This window comes from Macaca thibetana, chromosome 13 (genome assembly GCF_024542745.1).
Source record: "Macaca thibetana thibetana isolate TM-01 chromosome 13, ASM2454274v1, whole genome shotgun sequence".
NCBI classification, from domain to species: Eukaryota; Metazoa; Chordata; class Mammalia; order Primates; family Cercopithecidae; genus Macaca; species Macaca thibetana.
The window spans coordinates 69,536,140-69,563,642 of record NC_065590.1 but is presented as its reverse complement, the minus strand read 5'-3'; the positions used below and the strand labels follow the sequence as shown (position 1 = coordinate 69,563,642).

Below are 27,503 nucleotides of genomic sequence, written 5' to 3'. Positions count from 1 at the left end.
CTTTACAATTCGTTATTGGTTGCTGTTAAAGGTATAACAGATGAAGAAAAAAAACTAAGTATGAATATACTTTTCCAAACACACACATACACAGCTTACAGTGGAATCCCAATGGAAACAAGTCAAGTGACATCTGATGTAGGATCTATAAAATGTAGACTCTGCAATAAAAAGCCAAAGGCACGTAAAAATATATTTTAACTTTAAAAATAACTTAGTTACAGTAATACTTTGCCTGTGTCTTACCAACATGTAGCTGACAGTCAAAAGTTTGCAATATAGATATAGAGGGATATATAAGAACTACAAGAAAATCCCCAAAACCCATAAGTTCAAATGTGAAAACAGAAAAGTTTTAACACTGGAGAATTCGCTATGGTGAGCCCAAGCAGTATAGAAAAGAGTCTACAAAAAGGCTTAGGTGTTAAATAAATTTTGACTTCCTCTTGCTCAGAAAATGTCGGAGTGCTGTAAAGTTCCATAAAGTTCCTCAGTGTGACTCGCCCAGACCTTCATAGCTAGTGCCAATCCTGGCCAAGCCAGATTTCTTGTGTGTCTGCAAACAATGTGTGAGCCGAACATCACCAATGCCTGCTGAAAAATGGGCTCTGACTCACTTCCTCTTTTTGCCAAGATAGGTTTTGCTGTGTTGTTTTTTCCTAAATTGTTTTTGCAAGGAGGGCATACCAGGTAAAAAAATACTTTGTAAGAATATTATTTTAGAAAACCCATCACAAAATTGCAAATACAGCTCCGGAAGCCCTTCTCTTCAACTGTGGTTAGTTTAGTTTTTGTACCTTTTACCCCAAAGGAAAAAAGTTGGCATCCTGTTACTTATTTTTATCCATGACATTCAGCACCTCATCCAAAAGTGAGGGCCCAAGATCAAGCTGCAGGGAGAGGAGGGAACCTGTAAGGTCAGAGAGGGACTCCTCTGACTTAGTCTTTCCCTTGATGAGCTCGCATGGGGCGGGATGGTCAAACATGTCCTCAGCTGGCCAGTCGGGGTACTGTTCGGACAGGCTGGAGGAGTGGCTGTCCCTGCCCTGGCTGGACTGAGATGCAGAACCGCTGGAGCCCCACGAGGTGTCTCCCTGGTGGTCTGTCCCATTCTCCAACAGACTGCTTTTCTCCTGAGCTTTTTCCTCCATGACAGGCTCGCAGCTAAGCCTGGGCAGCTTTGCTGGCCCAAAGGACTCCTGTTTGGAATTAAATGTCACCGGTGACAATAAGGGCAGCATGAGAGCTTGGGACCCTCCAATGGTCGGGAGGGAGATGGCATTTTTGAGCACCGGGGAGGGTGTTTCTGTGAACACAGAGTCCGAGGTGCTGTTGGCCCGGAAGAACTCGTTATGCCCAGGGAACTGGCCCAGGTGTGCTTTCTCCTGGTTTCCAGGTAAAAGCTCGTAGTTCCCTTGAAGAAAGGAAATATCTCCAAAGACATCGTGCTGGCCCTCTTTGCCGATGTGGATGGTGTGGCGAAAGTCTCCAAGCGGGGGACTGATCATGTCGGGAGACAGAATGTCCCTCAGTTTAAATTTCTTTCCTTTCTTGTTATTGGCTGCTTTCAGGTAAATTGGGGTCTTGGCTGGCATTTTGGAATTTGAGAATGTCTATTTTGCAAGTGGAAAAAAGGGCCACTTTCTTCACAGATGGTATATGTTTCTGAATAATCCTTTTTGATAGGAACTGTCACATCATTTTTTCAAGTGGCTTCAGAAGTGGCTTTGAAATGAGATGGGGTCAGAGAACCTTCCTGAGGTTACGGCCAAGTGAGGCTTGCTAGAGAGCCAGTTACATCATCCAGTCTTGACCACAACCAGGAGAAACCTGGAGAAGAAACCAAAGCAGGTTATAATCTAAAGACTCATTTGGGTGCCCTAGGGCCTCCCTTTTCACAAGAGCCTGTAAATAATGGCAGGGCCAGTTCCAACTAATGCGAACTTATTGTTTCCCTCCAGTAAGTGGATAAAAATTTTCACCTTAATCTTAAAGAGAAAACAAAACAGGAAAGAGAAAGACCTAAAAACTCCAAATCTATGACACCAGTACTTTTTAGACATAGCCATGAACACATCTTCTGGACATGTCTACAGTTGTAGTCATTTTCCTCTATTCTAAGAATTGCTGTAAGCATAGGATCAGTGATTTCAGCTCCTTAAATACAACTGGACTTGTTTTAAAATACATTTTCCTTTTGCTTTGATGTGCATACTAGCAAGACTAATGATATTTCATTGAGTTCCATACGTACATAAGTTAATGCAATAAAATGAATAGTCCTACAAGGGAAGGTACTGGAATTATTTAATAAGTGACAATAACTTATATGCTACTGTCCTATAAAATATTAGTGGAATACATTCTTACAGATAAGAAAATGGAGATTCAGGATAAGCCCTTCCCCCAGAAAGTTACCTTTTCTCAATAACATATAGCCAATAAACAAGACAGCTAGAGTTGGAATTGGGTTGTGGCAAAGTATTGGGCTGTCGAGGACGTCAGGATTTGAAGGCATTCTGAGGTGGAAGGAGATGAACAAAACCGCTGCACCTCAAAGAGACAACATTGTGATTTTCTATTATAGGCTGGGCCTTCACTTGGGAACACCTCTGAAACATTACTGATAAGGCTATATCCTCCCTGCAGTAGGCAGAATTCGAGGGGAGCCCCCATGATCTGCCTCCTGGTGTTAATGACTTTGTAAGTAGAACCTATGACTGGCTTCTAACCAAGGGAATATGGCAAAGGTGACAGGTCACTCCCTGATTAGGTTACATTATAGGAGATTCCATCTGAGCTGACAAGGGAGAAGACTTGCTGGCTGTGGGGAGGTGAGCAGTTATACTGTGTGAGGGCCTATGGAAATCTGCCAACAAAGTTGGGGAGCTTGGAAGTGGATCTTTTCCCCAGTTGAGCCTCTGATGAGACCATCACCCTGGCTCACACTGAATCACAACTCAGTGAGATGCTGGAACTCAGCCCCACCCAGATTCCTGACCCACAGAACCTGTGAGATGGTAAATGTTGTAAGCCCTCAAGTTTGTGGTCATTTGTTACCAGTGTAGAAAGCTAACACATCCTCCCTGCACATACTATATGGTAAGATTAGGAGGGCATGAGCTATAAGAAGGCATTGGGGATGTAATGTCCTCTTTTGCCGATGAGATGCTCTTATCTTTAGAAAATGATCCTCCACCTCTGATGCTGACATAGAGAAGCTAAACCCTTCCCCACTGCAGGAACTCCCCAGATGACTCTACCATGACCTCTTCCCTCAGGAGCTCCTCCCTCTGGCCGCAGAGCCTGCAGATAAATACTCCAAGGGCTGGGTGGGTTAGCTGGTGTTTTGAAGGGAGCCACATTTGCTCTGTAGCAGCTGGAGGCTGTCTGCATCTGCCCCATATTTCTTTCCTTTCAGCAAGAGTTTTAAATTCATTTACCAGTGGCAGGTGACAAGAACTGTGCTCCACCACCCACTGGCTCAGTAACAGCTAACTCAGTTTGGGAAGCAGCTAGCTCAGCGTGTCAGCATGCTGGCCAGCAACCCAGGCCTGAGAAGCCTGAGAACAATGCACAGGAGACAGCCAGCCCCACTCTGGCTTTGGGTGTGGGGAGGAGGCAGAGGAAGTACCAGGAGGTTTGCACTCATGCAGAGTGGGCTGACCATGGAGCTGCCAACAATGACATGATCGTGGGTCCTGACACTCGCTCTCATAGTTTTAGCTCTAATTTGGGTCTTGTTGTGGTAACAAAAGTTAAAGCTCACGTTCTTCCTGTTAAAATCTCAGAACTTCCTTCCTGTATGAGTATACAATGCCTAGTCCTGGCCTAGGACCCCTGCTGTTCAGAGGTAGCCTTCCTGCCCTCTGGGCACAGTGTGGCTGACTGCCTGCAGGAGCAGCTGGGTGGCCTGAGGAACAGCTGCCCACAGGAGTGGTGTTCTCAGCACACATGGCCAGGAAGGCAGCTGCCAGGGAAAGATACAGTTTGTCCACCACAACTCAAGGGCATGCCAGGACTGCCTGGGGTCAGCCGATGGAGGCAGGGTTATGCAAGGCCAGGTCCCAGGGTAGGGTGTTCCAATTATTTAAAAAAAAAAAAATTGATCACTTAAAGCCTGGAGTTTGAGGTCAGCCTGGGCAATGTAGCAAGACCCTGTGTCTATGAAAAAAAGTAGCTGGGCATGGGGGCACCTGCCAGTAGTCCCAGCTACTCAGGAGGCTGAAGCAGGAGGATTGCCTGAGCCCAGGAGTTTGAAACCAGCCTGGGAAACATAATGAGACCTCATCTCAACAAAAACTTTCTTAAAAAATTAGCTGAGCATGGTAACACACACACCTGTAATGTTAGCTACTTGGGAGGCTGAGGTGGGAGGGCTGGGTGAGTCCAGGAATTCAAGGCTGTGGAGAGCTATGATTGTACCACTGCACTACAGCCTAGCAAGGCCCTGTCTCAAAAAAAAAAAAAAAAAAAAAAAAAAAAAAAAAAAAAATTCCCATGAAAATGTAGCCGGAGTCCCTGCCACTCTGACTGGATCATTCACATCCACCCTTTAAGGATTTGGGACAGTGAGGAGGAAGAGCAAAGGGGGAGGAAATGCATGCTGTTCTCTGAGGGTGCAGGGGAGGAGGGCCCAGTCTGCAGGCTTCCTGGCTGGGCACCTACCAGGGAGCACGATGCTGGTCAAGTCCCAGCCTTTGGTCAGTCCTTGCCCAGCCACAGGCACTAGCACCAAGGGCCTCAACCAGAGGCTCGCGCGTCTTGAAGTTGGGCTTCATGTCAGTGGCATGGAGGCAAAGGTTGGAGGGAAGCAGCAAAAAATAAAAAGGTAAGAAAAGGGTTGGTGGGGAGGCTACCTAAGCTGTAGTGGGATTCTGGTGAGTGGGAGATACTAGAGAAGATACCTTCAGAGGCATTTTGCTTTCTTTCTACAAATATTTACATCATATTTAACGCATGATAGGGCACAGACTTCTAAGACTGTAGAAAAAAATAATTTGAACTGAATTTCTACTATGTGCCAATCCTAAGAGCTCCCAAATACTTTGAAAGTTAAAACAAAGCGTTTTGGGCAAAATGTCAGTTTTACAACTCTAGGTATGTTGACGTTTGTGCTGCTGGGAGAGTATCTGGCAGCTCTGATCTAGTCCCTCTATCGCATCTGTTCTCTTTCCTCCCCAGCTCAGGGGCAAACATGCTTGATCCCAGCAGAGGCAATCCAATGCTGATAATCCAATGCCCATAATTTCTTGAACTGACCACTTCTTCCTCTCCTTTCTGAACATTCTGGGCTAAGTCCATGCAACTTGATCAGTTTTCCCTTCTGCTTCCTGGGTTCACTGCTCTTTCAGAATCTTTGCCAATTACTTATCCAGAAACCTAATGGGATGGTTTCTTCCCTGGCAAGAAGTGGCTGCTCCTGGAGAGGGTATGAGCATCTCCTGGGTACCAGCAGCACTTAATACAAGTCAGTATTTGTTGAGGACTTCTCTATGTACCGAGCATTGTTCCAACCCCTGACATGGACTAGCTGAGGAAACCATGAAGCTGTTACTGTTACTATCCCCATTTTACAAATGGATCACTACGGAAGAACTGATGTCTGGCCACTGCCAAGGCGGCACGGCTACCAAGCATGAAGCCACATGTCTGGGCTCTGAGCTTTGAGGTCTTGACGTGACATTTAATGAGTACCCTCCTGGGAATTCTCTCTGCTCCCAAATTACGAAAGGGGTGCATTCCAAAGCCTGTTTAAAACACAAATGTGTGGCAATGTGCTGGGCTGATGACGATGGGAAACAGGCCCTGCATACACTGACAGTTGAAGTACGAACAGGTCCAAACTCAGTAGAGGCAGTGGGGCAATATCTATCAAAACTGCAAATCATATGCCCTCTGACCTCAGACGGCACTCACAGGGATTTACCCAACTCAACTTGTTACTTCATATGTAAGAAATAACAAGGCTGTTCAAACCAGCACAGTTTATAACAGTCAAGAGTTGGAAACAACCTAATTGTCCACCTATAGAGGACTGGTTCAATTAAGTGCATCCATACAAATAAATACTATTCAGATCTAACGAAGAATGAAGAAGCGCTTAATATGCTCATCCGAGAAGAGCTCAAAGATGTTCATCATCAAAGAAAAAAAAGAGGGGCAAATGCGTGTATTTATATTTGTACTGGCTTATTTATAAAGTATTTCTGGAAACACACAATAATAGTGACTGCCCACAGAGAGGGGAAGTAGATGGAGGGGGAACAGGGTGGCAAAGAAATTTTTCACTATCCTTTTATGATTTTGGATTTTCAAATCATGTGAATGAATTGGCTATTTTTTAAAAAATCACAAATGTGTATGCAGGGCTCAGATTAGGCTTTCTTGGAGAGCCAATTTTATACATGGCTGTTAGGTCCTGAAAAGCCTACTAGGAGTTACTGATCATAACACAAACATCGGGAAAATGTGTCCAAAAGCATCTGCAATGGCAGTGTGTGGGTATACGAAGACTTCAGAGAAGGCCTGAGCCATGTCTCCCCTGAGCTTGGCTATGGGACAGATTACTTTTTCCTTCTGTGATCAGGCTTTCACCAAAGAGGCAGCAGGGATCTGTACTTTGTAAAAGGGAAGAGATCTCAGAAGAGAAACATTTGTAGTCGGAAGGGAAAGTGAGAAAATCCAACAGGTGGGAGAGGATGCAGGAGAAGCTGCAGGCCAGGGCATGTGCGAGGAGGGAAGTGCAGGCAGGTGCAATTGCCTGGGCCCATGAGGACAGCTTCTTGTGCAAGGGTGACTAGTGACACACAGATAACCTTTGATGATGGAATGGGCCTAAATGCCATGACATGAAATCCTATCCCTCCTCTTTTATTTATTTATTTTTTTGAGACAGAGTCTCACTCTATCGCCTAGGCTGGAGTGCAGTGGCGCAATCTTGGCTCACTGCAAGCTCTGCGTCCCAGGTTCACGCCATTCTCCTGCCTCAGCCTCCCGAGTAGCTGGGACTACAGGTGCCCGCCACCACGCCCAACTAATTTTTTGTATCTTTTAGTAGAGACGGGGTTTCACTGTGTTAGCCAGGATGATCTCGATCTCCTGACCTTGTGATCCACCCACCTCAGCCTCCCAAAGTGCTGGGATTACAGGTGTGAGCCACCGCGCCCGGCCTCCCTCCTCATCATTTTAAGAAGACACCTGGGTTCCAGGAGACAGCTGGTGGATGACCAACACATCAGAACATCAGTCAGCATGAGTCAGGGGAACCCCACGGCTTTGCCTTCTGCCCAGAAGGAAGGGCCTGCTTGGAGAAAGGGATGTTGGGAAAAGAGAAAAGGAAGAGCTAAACAGGAAGGGCTTACAGGCCGGAAGAGAATTACCAGACTACAACTAGGGAGCGGGTCCTCCTGGGTGTTCCACAACCCAGATGAGAGAATTTTAGCTTTCTATCTCAGTTAAAACTCTAACACCAGCATTAACCTGTGGGTACTGAGCCATCCAAGGGTGCTGGGCGCACTCATTTGTGTCTGTCTGTCCTCGTCTTGAACCCCTTTCCTGCAACCAAGGGTCAAGTCACTTGGTCATCCAGGCTGGAGTGCAGTGGCACGATCACAGCTCACTGCAGTGCCGAACCCCTGGGCTCAAGCCATCCTCCTGCCCCAGCATCCTAAGTAGCTGAGACTACAGGTGCACAACACCATTCCCAGCTAATTAAAAAAAAATTTTTTTTAGAACAGGGTCTTGCCATGTTGCCCAGGCTGGTCTTGAACTCCTGGCCTCAAGAAGTGATCCTCCTGCCTCAGCCTTCCGAGTAGCTAGGATTACAGATGAGCCTCACCATGCCTGACTCTCTAGTTTTCTTGCATTTCTCTACACCCACTCTCTTACCTAAATCTTAAAAGACAGACAGAAAGGTTCTTATAGGTAGCCCTTCCTCAAAAACCTTGACCCTGAAATTTGAACTTTCCACAATTATTCCTGGTTTCTTTCTAGTTCCACAAACGTTCTCCTAGTTCTTGGATCACGGTTTGCTCCTCTTTCCCTTCGTAGATGATGTTGGATATAATATTCATCTCAGAAATTAGATTCCTTTAAAAAATGCTCTAGTTCCTGGGGCATTAGAAAAGATTTGCCAACAAAAGTGTTCGGCTTGCCAGTCAGTCGTGGCAGGTCAGAGAGAACATGTGGCAAGCAGACAGGTGGGCACAATGCTGCTGAGAACGGACATGCTCCCTTACAGGTTTTCTGAGAAATCCAAGGGTTTCAATATACAAAAGGACCTGAGAGGAAGCTATGGCCATGGTTTTGATAAGGAAGAGAGCAGGGTTGCACTAGGCTAGACAATTCTAGTTTCTTGTGACTGACTGAAGTGTAAATGACAGTGATAATAATAGAAATAATCACAGCAGTAATAAATAATTCAGTTAAGAAAAAAACTGAAGCAGTGCTTTGCTTCATTTCTTACCATCCTTTTGGCAAACAGAATGATGCTGAAAATACCAAAACAGGGCAGCAGCCAGGAGGAGGAGAAAATCAAGGGGTTATAAAAAATGACAGATAGAAAAATTGGTTCCTAAGTTACTTAGAGTTGACGCACTGGCAACTTACAGGACTGTGAAAAGAACAAAGGGGTTGGGATATTTTAAAAATTCCATTTATTTTAAAGGAATGTTTGGTTTGCCTACTAATTGTTTTTAGATTAATTCTTAGTGGAGAGAAAGAATAAAAAAAAAATTTGCATCCTGCAAAACAGGTTGCAGTGTTAATTTAAAACACACGTGTATAAAAACAGGGGCAGGTGGGGTGAGGGGTGCTATTGTCCCCAGGGACCTGAGGCTCTGTTCTTTTCTCCTCCTTGCAGGAAGTGAGCCTGCATCCGACTTCCCCTTTCTGGCTTGGTTGTCACATCCTTCAAGGACATTCCAGCTTCTGATCACTTTTCGCTTTGCCTCAGCATAGTCGCATCGATGCAGCCAGCCACGGCACCACTGCACCATCTGAGCCCCATGCCGGAGTATCCAGTGACTCCCCCTGCATGTTGGAACCAACAGTCCTAGGGGAGGATGACAACTCGGCCAAGTACCCTCCGCCACTTCCCTACCCCCGACCATCTGTGGGCTATGTCTCTCTGCTACCAACCAGAAGATAATTCCACGGTGCCAAGCGCCCAGAACATGATCCTGGACTCCACATTTAGAAGGGATAAAGGCTACCTGGAACATGTCCCCGCATGTTCAGAGCAGGGCAAATGGGAGGAGGTGAAGGAGCTCGGTTGGGACATGTGAGAAGAGGCTGAAGGAATAGAGCAGCTTAAAGAAAACTCATAGAAAGAAAACTAATCTTAAAGGATCTGAAGGATTCATTTAATTGTAATGAAAAAGGAATTAACTTGTTCTGCGAGGCCCTAGAGCTAAGCAGAAACTACAAGGAAACAGATTTTGGCTCCTCTGAGTAACAACTCAGGTTTCTCAAAAGATGGAATGGGCTGTGGTAGGGAGGGGACAGCAAGTATGGCCATGGGATGAGGCTCTCACAGAGGCGAGGGCGGATACCCTGCACCTCCCCGACAGTGCGTGAAGGGAGGTGTTCACGTTCCCATTTACTCTGAGTTTCCTATATGGGAACATGATTACTGCCAATTTCCTTATGGTCCCAAGTCACTTTCCCATAGGAAAATGCACACAGACTTTCCCTTGAAAAGGCTTTCTGTTGCAACATGGCAGTCTTCTTACTAATTTAGAAATGACCAGCCAATCTTTGGGATCAGAAACACTAAAATATTTCTACAACATGGGCGCTCACATCAATCCTTTCAGAAACCTCTGTAGGAGTGCTTCTCCGAATAATTTTAAAATCAAAGGGGAAAAAAACCCCATGGTGTTAGATTTTCATTTAAGTTCAATGTTTAATATCTAAGGCGAAAATCAGTGTAACCAGAAGCACCCAGTAACCAGCATCCCGAAGGGGATGTTTTACATATTTTCAGTCTGTTTAACTCCACCCATTTGAGAAGATAAGATGCCTTTTATATTTTTAGATTCTTACCCTCTCCCCATATCATCTCAACTGAGGACATAGCTCTAAGCTTCAGACTATGAAACTCTATTAGCTGGCTCCCCAGCTGCTGAGCTGTTATGCAAATGAACTTAGCCAGAATGAGCAGGCGGTATTTTACAGACCCATTTAAAGTCTGATACATCTCACCTTCCATGATTTTAAAGGGACTTTTTGTTTGTGATTCAGCTACAGCTTGAATTCATTGTTCTTTTACCACCCTGATTATATACAGACCCACAAATACCATATGTGAGACTCAGTGCTAATTTGTGTACACGTCTCACTTTTATGGGATCTAATTTGAAAGATCTTTTAGAAGCAAAATTGGAAGACAGAAGGTCCACCTTACATAGTACCAAGTCTGCACTTTTGAACAGAGGCCATTAGGGCCTTTTTTCCTATAAAAATGAGTTACTGGGGAAGAGTCAACGTGGACATTGATCTCCGGCAGTTACAACAAGGCAGGAGGAGGGCAAGTCCTCTCATGCCTGCTTCATTTATCAGGATGTGTTTTGCATGGCACCAGGGCTGGTCAGAAGCACCCAGGCAGGCACTCTAGTTTCACGCATGTGAATCTCTGATAAGGCCATTGCTGCGAACTGCTCACGTGCTTCCATAACTAATGGATCTGACTGGGTCTGTGATGCTGCAAGGACAATATCAATACAGGAAAAGAACTTGACTCTGAAGTTTTCAGCAATATTCTGCCAGGATATTCATTCTAATCTCTGCTCAAAAGCAAGGAACGTGCTTAAGTTGCTCACAAAATAACTATTAATATTTAAGTCAGCAATTATTCGATGCAGTACTCCAGTTCTGGTAATGGTAATTTCAAATGATCCCAAATAATAAGCTGACAACGTCCAGAAATTCAGATTATGGTCATTTGACCCATACTACCTCGGAGAGCAAAGTTCCTAACCATTTGCCTTTATGCCATATTCTCAAGTTTAGGCCCCTTGAATATTCTAGTTCTCTGATGGGGTAAAGGGACAAATACAGGACTTCCATGCTATTCTGTCACCCTGCTAAGGGCTGTCTACAATAATCCATGTTCCTTGGATGGGCTGAAACATGGTTTTTCTGTATGATACCAGCACTGGCTATATGTGGAATCTGGTGGTCGTCATTCTACTCTCAACCTACTTCCACTGCCAACATCCTTGTGTTATTTGTATACGTGTTAGTACACATATATTTGCTGAATGATCTCCCTCTAACTAGGCTGAAAGCTCTTCTGTGAGCATGAGCTTATTCATCTTTTTGCCTGCCACAACACATGGCCCACAGGAAACTTTAAATTCACAAGTGTTAAATCCATAACCCCTGCTAGACTTTCCATCATGAGAGCCAGGTTGACTTGCTCCCGGGGGCCAAACCCTAGAGCAAGTCTACAGAGGCTCTCTGGAAACTGACAAATCTGAAAGGCTTTGTTCTCTAAAGAATTTACACCTGTAAAGAGTAATAGCTAGCATGAGTGCTTTCTGTGGGCCAGGCAGGCATGTAATGCTCAGAGCATACCTCTTAGGAAGCAGTCTTAGATGAAGCCTGTGTCTCTGGTCAATCACCCAAAATGTAGAGGAGCTAGGATTCCAGCCATAGCTGCATTCTGTAGCCACTGCCGATTTGATAACTCGAGGACTGCCAACCTGAAGACTACGTATCTTGAAGTCTGACAGCACCAAGAGCTCAACACTGAAGAGAGGTGGAGATGCTAACCTGACCACGTCAGAAGCCAAGAATGAGTAGAAAGGGTCCTAGACAACGGTCCCTCCATCTCTAACTCACTAGGACTTTTCAGTATTTTGGCTATTGTCAAAAAGAATCTCAAAAGGGATTTGACTTTGTGGTAAACGTCAAAGGATTAGAATTCTTTGGGTATGTACCGAGTTAATGGGTACAGCACACCAACATGGCACATGTAACAAACCTATACATTATGTACATGTACCCTAGAACTTAAAGTATAATAATAAATAAATAAAGATTAGAATTGTAAAGTAACAAAGGCCCCCTGATCCTCGAGGAGAAAAACAAACATCCTGTTCTTAGAAAATCGTGTTAAGTGCGGTTCATTCTTTTCCCAGAGGAAGCCCATTGCATGCAACAGTGAACAATCACAGCTTTCACTGGGACAATAGCTCCCGAGCTTCCTAACTGACACTGCATTTCCCTCCTAACCTGAAACTAAGAACCTTGTGTTCCCTACATGGAAAGCTCTCCCACCTTCTTACCATCAGCCTCTATTCACAACATCCTCTGAGACCTGCTCCAGACTCATTTCCTTCCTGGAGGAAGTCTACTCCAATGCACCTCACGTAATCCAGCCTTGCTACTGCTTTGCTTGGGGGGTTTCTTAGGGGTTGTGGAGGGCTTGTATTACGTGATTTGTTGTTTTCCTGTTTTGTGGTTTTCATGCCTGCTATTTCCAGGTGGGTGGTGAGCTCAAGAATAATAAGGTAAGCAAAAGGTCTATAAATGAGTGCTACTGTTGAGAAAACTTCCCTCCTCTTTAGGCTGAGCCACTTACAGAGCCTCCTCTTGAGCTGGGGACACAGAAGACCCTCAAATTTTACTGAATAAGCTCTTCTAGTTTTCTTTCTGACCATCTCTTAAGTCAAGGGTCTACAAGCTACAGGTAGGCCAAATCCGGCCCTCTGCCTGTTTTTATAGATAAAGTTTTATTAGAACACACCTATGCCTATTCATTTATGTACTGTCTACAGCTCAGTGGGGTTCTTAACTGAGGGTGATTTTTGTTCCCTATGCAGTATTTGGCAACGTCTGGGAATATTGTTGATTTTCATGACTGGGGGTGGTGTGCTCCTGGCATCTGGTGGGTAGAAGCCAGGAATGCTGCTCAACATCCTCCAGTGCACAGGACAACTCCCCAAAGCAAAGAATTATCTGGCCTCAAATCTCAGTAGTGCTGAAGTTGGGAAATCCCAGTAAAGGTGTTTTTTTGCTCTATCAGGTCAGAGTTGAGTAATCTGTGACAGAGACTGTATGTGGCTCTCAAAGCCCAAAATATTAACTGAGCCCTTACAGAAGAAGTTTGAACCCGTCTTAAATGTTGGCATTTTCTTAGGGTTGGATGGCTGCTGCCCATCCCCTGCTCCTCAACAATTCCCCCGGCAATCACATACCACCTCTACAGATAACTTCCAAATCAGTACCTTCAACCCACATGCATCTACTTAAGTCCAGACCAGTGCTACTCAAAGTGGGTTCATGCAGTCCATGATGAGATAAGTACAGCTGAAAGCAAGATCTTTTTGACATTGCCATAACATCAAACATGTGACCAATGGATTTTTTCTTACTGAACAGGCTATTGACAAGTTTGGGAGCTGTATGCTGTTGACCTTGCATGGGGGTTGTGTGTGGCCCAAGCTCCATATTCCTTGTGCACAGTAGTACTGTACAATGGATTGGAAATGGAAACAAAAAGACAGTGGCCCTTCCCAGAGAGTTTGAGAAGCAGTGGCCTTTTCCTTCCTTTATATTCCAGATCTCTCTACTTTGCTTCCCTCAGATACTCATAAACCTTGTCCCAGACGGGATTTGCCATCTTTCTTCCCCCTGCCTGCCCCAGGCATCTGCGTCCCACACTATGCTTTCTTGGTAAATGGCAGAAGTCACTCAATTCCAAAACCCAGCTATCATCCCTTCTCCCCGCCTCCCTCTCTACATCAAGTCCTATAGTCCTATCAGTCTGTCCGGACTGTCTCTCCTCATTCATCATCCCTGCTCCATCAGCCTTACTCCTGGCCCCATGATCTTTCTCCTGCACAAGGACATTTGCCCTTTACCTACCTCCCTGCCTCCCCGGGTCCCTCCACCTTATCTTCCAATCTACACCAGAGTGAGGAACCTAGAATCCTCATGTAACCTTATTACTCTCTGCTTTAAAACCCTTTCAAGGGTTTTAAGGGCAGGCCTGCCCCTACAGCCTGGAGATAAGATAAAATAGCTTGTGAAGCCCACCTCAGCAATCTGGGGGGCCTGCCACACTTGCAGCTGAATCTCCTGCCAGTTCCCCATGGCATCCTATGTATACCTCAAACCTAGCAACTATCACACTGGATTGTCATCACTACTTATTTAACTCTTCCCCCACCAGACTATAATCTGGGAGAGAGAACGGAGATCTTCTTCATAGCAGGTACTGAAAAGTTGAATGGATAAACAAATGAGAAAGCTTGAAAGATATTGCTGTGCCTCTTCCTCTTCAACCCTGCCTGCTCTGCTGAAAATGCAAGCTGGAATCTATGATTCTTACAGAAGAAAACAAACATGTAACAAGAAGCTGTCTCCTCTTTTCTTGTGGCAAAGGCTATCTTCCATTTTACCATCTGTAAGCCATTTTAACCTTCCTCTATCCATGCAGGGTAATAGTTTAACAGTGTATCAGTGCAAGCCAGAGTAATTCTACAGGACCATACAGATCTTTGGCAAATATACAGATAAAAAATATAGATCTTAAGGCAAATATTTGTGGACATGCTGTTTGAAAGAGATACGACTCCTATCCCTGACTGCAATGTGCAAATAGTGTCTTAGGTAAGACTCAAGGAAAATTTCACAATACAGTCCCCTGAATTCAAACTCACTGATTCTACTTAAATCAAACTTAAAGAGGCCCTGGAGCAACAATGAACTTACTCTTTTCTCGTTTCAAAATGAGATGTGTTAAGGGAGAACTTGGCTCATTTGGCCTAAAATGTACAAGGGAGCCTCAAGAAACTATAATGGACAGTCTACAGGAAAGTGTTGTTTGGAAGATCAATACATAACTGGCACAGATCAGATACATGGGGAAAAATAACCCTATCAAAACATTTGCCAAACCAAACCAAATGAAACACCGATTGTATGGGCCAAGCAACAGCTAACTCACTGCTGTTCCTGGCCTTAGAGGGGAAAGAGCTGGGCCAAAACTATGAGCCAGTCCTGTAAGACGCAGAAGCCCTGATACACTGGGTACCAGTTACCTTCCTGTAAAATGGAGATAATCATCCCAAACTTTATAATAACCACAGGTTGTCAGAGCCGAGTGTGAAAATCTACAGTGCTATGTAAACACAAGGCAGTATCTTTTCCCCAAATGAGAAACCAGATTGTCTACTGAAATACAGGGTGGAGGGGGAACTATTCTAATTGCCAAAATAAACACTTCTATTTTCTCCTTAAATTTCGCCTGTATCACTCATTAATAAGATGGTTCCTATTGATCCTGTGGACAGTCTCCACAATTGGGATTCCTACCACCAGCTTGATGAGAGGTTAATTCCCCTGTCCGTGGGACATAGGGCTGGGGCTATCTTCTCATTCACATCCACATGCATCGGTTATCTCCAGTTGGAGCTCTTCCAGCCTTGGGAACAAATGAGACATCCCTGAGTTGGGAAAATTACACCAACTGCTATATAGGTCAGATAAAAGCGGTGTTTTAATACCAACTTGGGATCTCTTACAGTAGCCCCTGACCTTAAGACATAAATAAATACAAACAATCTAACATTTTTTTCTCCTAAATTCTCTGGTGACTTACTTACTTTACCTTATGGATGATTTTAAGAGGAAAATCCTTTTACTTCCATTTAAAGTTAATTTTAAGTTCATTTGGTTTTACTTTTTAAAGGAAGCTGAGACCAAAGGGGGGAATATTACCTTCTCTGATTTATTCAACTTCTGTTTTGCCTCTACCTTAAGGTTAAAAAAAAAAAAAAAAAGAAAAGTAAATGGAATGAACCTCAAAGTGGCAAGAGCTGGAAGTGATGGGATCTGGAGGGTGTAGGGTTAGGGAGTGGTTAGGGAGTAGGCACAACTAACCCTGTCAAAGGGAAATGGAAGGCCAGACTGGAGCCGTAATCACTGGAAGGGACTTCATACCATATGGGAGTCCAGATTTCCAGGCCTGATGAATAAGGAAGAGCCTAAGGTTCTGAAATCACTTGTCTCCTTCTGATCATGAAACCATTTATGAAAACCTTTTGAAAAACTATAGGGAGTAGTATGCATTTATGTATATGTATGTATGTATATTACATATAGTGTGTATACTGTGTGTGTGTGTGTATATATATATTGTGAGTGTATATATATATACACACACACACAGGCAAATGATTTGATTTTCCAAAAGGAAGAGACAATTACTTGGTGACTACTATCACATCTATCTTCAATAAAGGTCTGGGTTTTGAACACTTAAGAGATACATGCTCAGTCCGCACTGATAAAAAGTTCACTGGCACCTTACTTGCTTACGCACATGACACAGTTGCTAGAAGGGTCGATTACTTGTAATCTGCCAATTTCAGCCAAGTCTTAAAGGGATCTTATTGATAGGGCAAGTGACGTGGAAGACACAGAAGATGCACTTATCAATCTAAACTGGAGACCCAGAGGGAGCCTCAATATGCCAATGGCTAACTGGGGTCCAGAATTACCTGGACCGAGAGCTGGGGCTGGATGAAGTCCACAGGAATGAACTGAATGATGATAAATAGAAAGTCCTGCTTTTGGGTTAAAATAAATTCTATAATTCCATTTGCGCAGAATGGGGCAGGCTCTGGCTGCTGGTGCTTATAAACTGGATGGCAAGGCTGCTGGGAGCTGACAGCACGAGGAGGTGGCTGAAAAACTCATAGCCATCTGGGAGTCTCTGGATAGACCCCACCAGAACCGGTGATGTGTGAGAGAAGAGAAAAAACAAAAGGGCATATTGTTATTTTCCTAAATAGTTGATAAGTAGGGCCAATCTCTCTTCTTTCTAACCAAAGAAATTATGTTATTATCTGCTTATATATCAGGCTTAAGATTTTCTTTTCCTTGGCCTAAAAAAAAGTTTGACAGAGAGCTGGGCCTAGGAGGAAGATTCATACTCTGTGTCACTTAAACAATTAAGGCCTTGGTTTTATCATGTCAGAATGAGACTGGGGCTGAGATAAGGTCCCTTCCATCTGTCAAATGGTAGGGCTCTGTCATTCTATTTGCAGAAACATCTAGCTTCTAGGAAGTTTCCAAAAAAGAAAAAAAAAAAGCATTATTTTTAATGAAAGTAAGACTACCCTTAAAATCAAAATACTTTCTACCAGCGAATACAATTTTCATCCTCCTTTCCCATCCTTCCTGGTATTCAGTTAAGGGTCCTGAGCCATGCTAGTGACTCCCTTTGGGAGCTTCAGTTTCCCCATCTATGAAGTGCAAACAGCAATGGTGGGAATCTTCTTAGGTGACACTGAGCATAAAGTGCTTGGCAAAGCACCTGGCAGGCAATGAGCCCAAATCAATTGAAGGGGTAATGTTCATTATTAATTACTCCAAAAAGCTACAGCTGCATAAGGAAGAAGATGAGCTGGAAGCTCATGGTGGGGATTCCTTCTAACCTTACTCCTTTTAGACCTTGGGATCTGGCTGCCTCAACTGATTGTTTTACATATAGTGTGAAAAACTCCCAAATGTTCTGGGTCCAACAGTTTAATTCCCCATTCTGAGAAAGGAACGGAATTTGAAAGAAGTCCCTGCTTTACTCCCTGCACTGCCCTGAGCGACATCTCTCTGAAGCTCGCTCTCCCAGGCCGGCAAGTAAAGCACCACCATTCCCGGGTGAGCCCACAGGGAATACAAAACAAAGCCCCATCACCAGCATAAACTTTCGCTAAACTTAATAGAAGGCCAAAAATCAACACTCTTTTGGAAGACATTTCATTCTGAAGCCATCTGAGAGCAAGAAACCAGGCTCCAGTTGGTGCTGTGACATGCATAGAGTGAGCCACATGCCTGTCGCCGGTTCAACCCATGAGAAGCCGGCTCTAGAAAGTCTTTCAGTTAGGCGCGGTGGCTCACACCTGCAATCTCAGCACTTGGGGAGGCAGAGGCGGGCGGATCACGAGGTCATGAGATTGAGACCATCCTGGCTAACACGGTGAAACCCCGTCTCTACTAAAAAAAATACAAAAAATTAGCCGGGTGTGGTGGCGGGCGCCTGTAGTCCCAGCTACTCAGGAGACTGAGGCAGGAGAATGGCGTGAACCTGGGAGGCGGAGTTTGAAGTGAGCCGAGATCGTGCCACTGCACTCCAGCCTGGGCTATAGAACGAGACTCTGTCTCAAAAAAAAAAAAAAAAAAGACTTCTATGTGCCTCCCCAGCCCCTGGCTGGTCCCTCATGTATTCAACAACAAACATCCATGGAGGGCCTACTACGTGCCAGGCACTATTCTAGATGTTAAGGCTGCAGCAATGATGCACTCCACTGTGGAGAAACTGACGCTAATATAACAAATAAATAAATGGCTCACGTTTATTCATTCGTCAATGGCTGGCGAGAGGTCTAGGCAGCACTAGGAAACACAAGGACCCTTACTCTGTGCTCTAAGTGGACACATGGGTGCCAAGTTGCCTCAGTCACTCCCAGGGCATGAGAAAGCATTGGTGGGGGTTGCCAATGTCTCCGATGAGATCTTGAGAAGGTTCCAGCAGGGACTTGACCTATTTCCACAGGGCCCTCAGATGACCTCTATCACCAAACCAAATGACTGGGGGTGATTCCCCTTGCATTTGAATGTTCTGTAGCCTGGGAAGGAGTAACTTCACTACAGCAGGACTTAAAAATAAGCTAGTGTGATGGTTAATACTGAGCGTCAACTTGATTGAAGGATGCAAAGTATTGATCCTGGGTGTGTCTGTGAGGGTGTTGCCAAAGGAGATTAACATTTGAGTCGGTGAGCTGGGAGACACCGACCCATCCTCAACCTGGGTGGGCACCATCTAATCAGCTGCCAGCGTGGCTAGGATAAAAGCAGGCAGAGGAACGTGGAAGGACTAGACTTGCTGAGTCTTCTGGCCTTCATCTTTCTCCCGTGCTGGATGCTTCCTGCCCTCACACATCAGACTCCAAGTTCTTCAGATTTTGGCTCTTGGACTTACACCAGTGGTTGCCAGGAGGCTCTCAGGCCTTTGGTCACACACTGAAGGCTGCACTGTTGGCTTCCCTACTTTTGAGGTTTTGGGACTCGGACTAACTTCCTTGCTCCTCAGCTTGCAGACGGCCTGTTATGGGATTTCAGCTTATGATCACGTGAGTCAACATTCCTTAATAAACTCCCCTTGATATATACATCTACCCTATTAGTCCTGTCCCTCTAGAGAACCCTGACTAACACAGCAAGGTAAGTGACAGAGATTTCTGACCTGCCAACAACTTAAAGAGATACACCACAGAAAGAATCAGGTAGTATAGCAAGGGCTATACTGCCCACTTTGTCATTAAGTCCTATTGCAGAAAAGATGAATGACAAGATAAATGAGATTCAGTCCCTACCCTGGAGGAGCCAGTAGTCCAATTAGGCAGCCACTCGTGTCAGTCAGGAACATGGATGGAGTTGGAGGCCATTATCCTTAGCAAACTGACACAGGAGCAGAAAACCGAATACCGCACACGCTCACGTGTAAGTGGGAGCTAAATGAGAACAAATGGACACAAAGAGGGGAACGACAGACACTGGGGCCTACTTGCGGGGGAAGAGTGGGAGGAGGGAGAGGATCAGAAAGAATAATGATCAGATACTATGCTTAGTACCTGGGTGATGAAATAATCTGTACATCAAAACCCTGTGACATGAGTTTAGCTATATAACAAACCTGCACATGTAGCCCCGTATCTAAAAGTTAGACCTATTATGGGATTTCACCTTATGATCATGTGAGTCAACACTCCTTAATAAACTACCCTTTATATATATATATACACACACACACAATATATATATTATTTTTATATATAAATATGTATATTTATATATATGATAATCTAAATGTAATAAGTGTTACAATAGGAGAAGGTACAAGACACTAAGGAAATGCCTGTGATAGAAGAAAAAAGAGGAACAGAATCACAATTGAGGGCCAGGAGAGGGCTAGAGAACATCTACACACTTCTCTGGCCTCCCTTCCCATCCCCATCCTTCCCACTCTGCCATTTTTTTTCACAGGTGATGGGATGGAGCCTGCCCAAAGAAGGGGAAGGATTTGTTTTGTGACTAACCAGCCGGTCAGCCAAAGGCTTAGAGCCTCATCTCCCACTGTGTTAAAATCAATGTTTTAAGTCTGAACTGACCCTTGGCAAAACAAAAGTTTAAAAAAATAAATACAAAGGTTGAGAAATCAAACACATTCTGAATGGCAAAGCCACATTTCACCAAAAATGCCTCTGCTTGTTTTAAAAAATATATGTAGCCTAAATGATTATGATGTATTTGGACAGAAAAGTTCTTTTTCAACTAAACTCATGACAACGATCTATCATTGGCATGATGTGTCTACAAATAGGACCTTCAGGTTGTCACCAGAATGTGACGGATTCCCAAATGTGGAAGCTGTCTAAATAGAGGCCTGACTTTGAAGTTCCCTGCCTTCCACACTTGCTCAGGCTGCTCTGCCAGAGATCTGTATGGGTCTGTTTTTCAATCCAGAGTCTTATATTATTAGTAGTAAGATAGCTATGCTAATAGGTGCCACTGATCCTGGCTCACTGATTCTAGAGTCAGAGATTATCTGAGATCATCTCCCACCAAATGCCATGTTTTAGGGATGAGAACAAGAAAACCCCAAGAGGTCAAGGTTACACAATTTGAGTCAGAGCTAAGACCAGAATCTGTATTTTTTAAAATCTCTATTCCTACACACACACACACACAGACACCCCTTTTGATTGCCCTCACTTAATTCTCCATTAGTTTTATCAGTGTTCACCAGGATCTCCTGGTACATCCTCACGGCTCTCTTTCTGTAACGCCTGTGGTTCTCTAACTAAAATGTCCCTGGGTTGTTTCGGCTCTGTAGGGCACACTGTGGTTACGTAGCTTCTGTCCTGCATTTCCCAGAGTGTGTTTCCTGCCAGGCTAGTCCTGCAGCTGCTCAGTGGGCAAAACAATTTGAAAAACTCTGGACACTACCTCCCTGTGGAGATCCACTGTATACACTGGCTTTTTAAATGTTCTGAAAAGTCCTGCAGAAAGGGACCTTCATCAAACTGGGGTCCCACAGAATATTTTTATGCCATTCATGGCTCGAGGTACACTTTAGGTGGTACCCTGTTATCTAATTGCAGGTGTGTGATCTCTGCAACATGGCTTAACAAAGGGCCGAAGGCTAGAAGGCTAATAATTTTATCCAATATGGAAATAAAACCCAATCCACTGAAAATCCTTTTTAAAAAGTTTTAAATTTGGGATTCTAGAATTCTTTTAATTCATGACTTAGGCAAGTAGTAAGGACTAATCAAATACTAGTTTAGAACTCATCAGCTTTCACACAATTTACTTGGCTATTTAGAAATAGTAATCTTTTAAATATCAATATCATGCTTTGTATTATAAAACTGTATGGTTAAAATTTGAAAACTGCTTTTCTACCAGAGGTATTGTCAAATTCAGTCCATCATCATGTGACTCTGATGAAACTTGGCACTGAAGTATATCGAGGCCAATGAAAGCTTTTTTTTTTTTTTTTTTTTTTAAAGGAAATGTACCTGACTATTGCTTTAGAACTACATGGCTACTTATTCTGGTTTGTGGGGTATTGTTTTGTTTTGTAGCCTTTAAGGGGTGGGGACAGGAGAAGATTTCAAATGGAATTGGACAGCTCCAAGGCTGTAACCCCTGGCTTTGAGGCTACCTGAGTTACTTCGGGCTGTCCTTTCCAGAACCCTGTTGCAGTCTGAGAAGTTTCTGGAGCTGATCCCCACAGCTAATCACAAACCCAGAGCATCAAAGCAGTGGAGGCCAAGGCAGGCCCTCTGGGTTTTCCGGGGCACCACTCTAGGTTTCAAAGGTTTCCTTGTTCTGTGTTTCTTATCTAGCAGGGCCCACGGCATACGCCGAACTGTAACAGGGCTTGACTTCTGCCATGGACAGAGCCCAGTGCCTTTCTGTTCACTTTACCTGTAGCTCCTCTTCTGCTGAGTTCTTGCAGCAACATCAATAAACATGGACTAAAACGCCCACTGAGTGCCGGGACTGAAGGCCCAGGTAGTGTGGTTCCTGCCTTCAAGGAAGGGATTGTCCAGAGGTGGTTACCGGACTCTGCAACCCCTGGCTCCCCAGAATTTTGAAGCAAGCACACGGTCTACACTAGAGCTTCCCTTCATCCCCAGCCCCCAGAAGTCCTTGTCCCTGGCTGTGTCTTGGCTTGCTTTCTCACCATAGAGTCCCACATTTTCACCTAGTAAATATCTTCGTTTATGGCATAAACTGCTTATGTTAACCCTAGCAGTGTTCATGCTAGATCCACTTTCATGCCATATATGTGGGATTGAATCATCTTTAATAATAAAATAATTTACACATTGTTCCTCAAGGCTGGCAATTGCTGTCATCTTCAACTGTGAGATACAGGGTGATACGAAATTATTTCCTTGCCAGAGGTCGAAAGTCATAACAAAAATCAGATTTAACAACTTCTCTGCCCCTCCTCCCTGTTGGTGGGGGTGTGGTATTTAGCATAAGGTCAAAAAGACCTGAGTTCAAACCCTGCTTCTGCTATTTAGCTGTGTGACCTTGGCCACATTACTAAACCTTTCTGAGCCTGTGTTCTCATCCGGAAAAGAAGAGCAATATATTATCTGCCTTATCCTCAAAGGATATGTTCTAACACCCCCAGTGGGTGTCTGAACCTTGGACAGTACTGAACCCCATATATACTATGTTTTTTTTTTCATACATACATACCTGTGATAACGTATAATTTGTAAAGTAGGCACAGTAAGAGATTAACAATAGAACAATTATAACAATGTAATAAAAATTATATGGATATGGTCTCTTTCTCTCTCTTAAAATGTCCCGTATTCACCTAGTTTCAGACCATGGTTGACTATGGGTAACTGAAACCCTGGAAAGAAAAACCACGGATAAGAGGGGACCACTGTACTGTCTCTCTCAAAGAATAGTTAACGAATATTACATGACAGAACCAGTATTAAGTACCTAGGAAAAAAACAAAAGCAACATTGAAACCTCAACCTTTGATTGTGGCTACTCTGGGCCAGGCACTGTTCTGAGTACATAATCTTTTTTGACTCCTTTAATCCTCAGGGAAATAATATTATCCCCATTTTACAAAGGATAAACTGAGGTAAAGGCGAGGTAACTTGCCCAAAGTCACAAGGTGGTAAGCGCCAGAACGAGGACATGTGCCCAGGCAGCCTGACTCAGAGGCTTCAGAAGTTCAAAATTGGTTTTGTTTTTTTTTTTTTTCCCATCCCCTTAACTCAAAGACCTGCTGACTTTCATCTAGGATTAGCCACTCATGCCTGCACATATTGTGCTGTTAAACTGCACATGAATGTTTAGGTTTTTCTTATTGTACAACTTTGGGTAAGTTATATAACTGGTCTGTCCTCAGTCTCTACACCAGCAAAATGGGGATACGAACGGTTCTTTCATAAGATGATTGCTAGAGACAAATAAGATAATCAAAAGGCTGAGAACAGTGCTTGACACATAGGACAGGCTCCACTTAGGAAGTGCTTTTAACATCCAAAGTAATGAACAATGCAATATATTAGGAAAATTCTTGGTCTTCTGTGGCTTGGTAAGGCACACAAGATTTTGTGGCTGGCTGAATCCAGTACTTTCAAATGGCTATCCTTGTTCTCTAGCAAACATACTGCATTTAAAAATAGATTGCTCATTCAATCAATAAAAAGAAAAACAGGTTCACAGGATTCTGGTTAGTAAGAAATGAGACTGGATATGGATATACTGAAATGAGGCCTAGATAAAATCAGACTGAAAGCAAGAATCTTAATAATAATAATAATACAATCAGAGCAGTCTTCTTGGAGGTTTTTAGGTTATAAATTGTATTCCACCCACTGGATAAATGTTACAGTTAATGGGCAACGAATCTGTGAAAAATCTATGGCCTGGTTAAAAAAAAGAAAAAATCTTTGGGTGATACAGGTTAAAGCAATTTTATCCCCAACACCGTTGAATACCAGGAATTTTATACGTAAAAAAGCACAGCTTTTGTGAGCATGTTGGACATAAAACAAAACACCACATTAAAGGAAAGGCTGGAGGGCAGACAGGGCAAATGAACTCACGTGAGCCCTTCTGCAATCATTGTTACGGCTTTGTATTACTCATCTTGCACCACACTTAAATGTACAATAAAAAGCAAAAAGTGTGCAACACGCATTACTCTAGCTGCTTTTACTTGTTCCATAGAGATATGCGAAACAATTTCACTGCTCAGATTGAGGGAAAGAGGAGCTCATCTTATTTCAAGCCTGTAGCTGCTGCCACAGCCTCAGCACCACGTTCTAATCATAGACTTCATCATGTAAATCTCTAGCAGATGATACCACTGGAAAACAGAAACTGCCATGGATCCAGAAATGCTTCCAAATTTCTCCTCTAAAGTTCTTATCTGTGAACTCAGAGGCTGACGCTGTCTTATTCAATGGGTGAGGCCCACTGGGAAACCCACATTATTTGGGAGACTATGAAGAACTTTCCACCATTCCTTGACTATATAAAAGGCCTTTATCACGTATTTCATGATACATGAAAATGCTAAATATTTCACAACTACTCCAACTTATTTCTGAGGGTCTAAATCTATTCTGAAAAGGGTATGCATCACACACCTACCTGTGTAGCTTATTAACTACCAATAAGAACTCACACAAATTGCAGGGGGTATGAAATAATAGACTTCTGGAACTGTCCAGAAAAGAAGAGAAGGTACATTTTTCCCGGTTTTAAGATGAAAGCTCTTGTGTAAGTTAGAACATTACAGGAGTCGTTTAAATTCTCTTAGGTATACCTTTGGGGCATCATCCCTGGTTCCTGGCGAGTCTTTTTTCTCCCTGTGATGTTAAGAGGAAGTCCCTAAGACTGGCTTTGCTATTAAAATACAGACATCTGCTGCTCTCCTAATTTTTGTTCTTTTTAAATGGGAGTACTCCCCAGAAACTCTTGGATATTGTGGGAACTAAGATCTGGGAGATGGGAACGGAATCTTTGTCTCCCTAACACATTCATCAGTTCCCTCCCTAGAGCCCCCCATACCCTCAGCACACACCAGCAGCCCACTCCTCCAAAGACGCCAGGGCTGGAAAGATTAACGTTGCAATACCCTCCTGACATTCCTCATTTTAATTCGCTCACTTTTTTTTTTTTTAAACAAAATGTAATTACTTGACTGTCAGCCTGCGCTGCACTCTGGGGCTTTTACTCCTTTCAACACAGCTGCGCTCCCGGCTTTGATGCTGCTGTCCACGCAGCTTGTCCCAGCCACAGCCTGGCTCTCGGTAATGTAACATTCAAGTGCATATTTATTTTTAAGCTGACCTCTCCTAGACTGCACAGTATAAAGGAGATCCTGCCAAAAAATATGCTACTTTCTATTTATAAGATGAAACACATGCCTCCCAAAGTCGGAGGGGGATAGAGTATAATAATTCATAACGAAAAAACGATTGGCCAGATCCACTCGTCCTCACGTCTGATACTTGTCTGTGTCAAGCCACTTGGTTTCAAGGAGAAAGGGAGGAAAACTACAATCAAAAAACCTTGTAAACGTTTCAGCTGTTCACTGTCAAAAAACAAAAAAGTCAATATCCAGATTTCCAGGTTGGCGCCCCACTAACAATGTCCTCCATTAAGAAAGAGGAGGGCACCGGGCAGGCGATGCCACGGCAGAGCTGTGCGATGCACCCATGTGCGGCCCTGGTACCAATTCACGACGCGAGGGGCGCGGTAGCCAAGTGCGGCTTGTTCTCAGATGGAAAAATGCTATACGCGCCCAGAATGGCTCTGTCAATAGCTCGGAGGGAGCAATGGGGCCGCGCTGCCCCACCCTGAAAAGTGGTGGGCACAAATGGTGGAGCTCTGAGTCCCGGTCATGCCGCCCGCCCCACTCCTGGCTTGCTTTATATCCCCTTCGGTCCGTTGGACACTAGATGTGAAAGCGATGCCCTCGGTATCCCGGCTCCCTGCTGGTTTCCCAGCCTAACACCAGCGCACGCCGGAAGCAGCCACGGCGCGGGCGGGACAGACTCACAGACAGGTAGAGAGGAAGGAACCCTGGATTACCCAGACTCACCGGCCGCCGCTGAGAATCCCAGCCGCTGCCCCGGGCCTCCCGCGGGCGCACGCAGCCCAGGCCGGTGTGCGCAGATCCAGCCGAGTCTGCCGGCGCGGTGCCTGCTCACCGCATTATCCGCTCCGAGACAGCGTGAAGGCGCCCCAGGCCGGTGGCCGGGTCTCCGGGCTAACCCCGCACTGCGGACCCTCGGCCGCAAGAGAAGGTGCGCGCAACTGAGAGCTGGGCGGCCGGACGCGAGGACTGAACCTGCGGAGGGCGGGGCGGCGCGGGGCGGGGCCGGCGGCGCGGGGACGGACTGGGGCGGGGCGGAGGGCACGGGCCCCGGGGCCGACCCTCCCGGCCGCTGTACCTGTGCCCTGGCCCGGGGCCAACCGGCAGCCGGGCGCGCGCGCAGGGGGGGTCACCGTTGGACCCTCGGAGGACAACGGGCGCCCATTGTTACCTCTCCAGCGCTACCCCCCAGTAGGCGACTTCCCTCGGAGAAGACGCCGCTTTCGACTCCCTAAGCACAAAGAAAGGTCGTCGGACGCTCGTTTTAAAGAGGGACCCGGAGGTGCTGCCGCCCGGGTGCACGGGGACAATAGGACTCCGCCCGCACCCCGGACTCTCGCACTAAACCTCGTGCGCCCACCTCTCCCGATCCCAACAGGCCGACCTAGCTGTGCGAAGTTCCGGTGTGGCGGGCGGTGACCGGCAGGGAAGCGAGGCCACCTGAGCGCGCCTCCCCGTTCAGGCCGCAGCTCCCCAGGTCTCTCGCAGCCAGTGCTCTGGTGGGCGCGGAGGGGGAGGGTCGCGTTCTGTCAGTTTCCAGCTTGCTCCCCTTGGAGCTGCAGCCAAAACCCGGAGCGTGGACTTCGCGCCCTGGAGATGCCGGAGCTCCGGGCTGAGCAACTGGACAAGCGACGAACAGCAGACGCTACAGGTTCTCCTGTCCAGAGGGAGGCGTTTCCTCTCCCTCAGGGTCTTTCAAAAGGATTTGCCTAAAGCTGAAGCAAGCTGGTGGCGGCTGCCCCAGACGCGCGACGAGGCGCAAGTGGCGCAGCTGCCGGCCCGGGAGCGTAAAATTCCGCCCGTGGTGGCACCTGCGCCCGCCGGTCAGCGGGCCACAGCCAGCGCCGCCGACTGGCGCACCCCTCCCCTCCGCCGGGGCACTAGCGTGAACCGGGTTAATGAATGCTAATTTTCTTAATCGGCCTCCGTCTTTTCCTCCTCCGCGAGTCATCGGCCTGGGGAAGGAGTAGGCGACAGGAAAGGGCGGTTTTTTCCGGCTGGGAGGTCCCAGCCCGCATGATTAGCCTGGGGAGGGGGCTGGGACCCCGGG

General features: G+C 45.3%; 1 protein-coding gene across 2 annotated transcripts; it reads right to left on the bottom strand.

The window, feature by feature from the left end:
• Positions 1-167: 167 nt before the first annotated feature.
• CDC42EP3 (CDC42 effector protein 3) lies at positions 168-27,503 on the bottom strand. Of its 2 annotated transcripts, none has more exons than XM_050753399.1 (2): positions 26,180-27,503; positions 168-1,830 (listed from the first exon to the last, which is right to left on the bottom strand). In XM_050753399.1, the coding sequence occupies exon 2, from the start codon at positions 1,593-1,595 to the stop codon at positions 831-833; it is 765 nt and encodes a 254-aa protein (XP_050609356.1). In that variant the 5' UTR covers positions 1,596-1,830; positions 26,180-27,503; the 3' UTR covers positions 168-830. The 2 variants fall into 2 exon arrangements, with proteins under 2 accessions (XP_050609356.1, XP_050609355.1); XM_050753398.1 differs by having other exon boundaries at positions 26,838-27,503.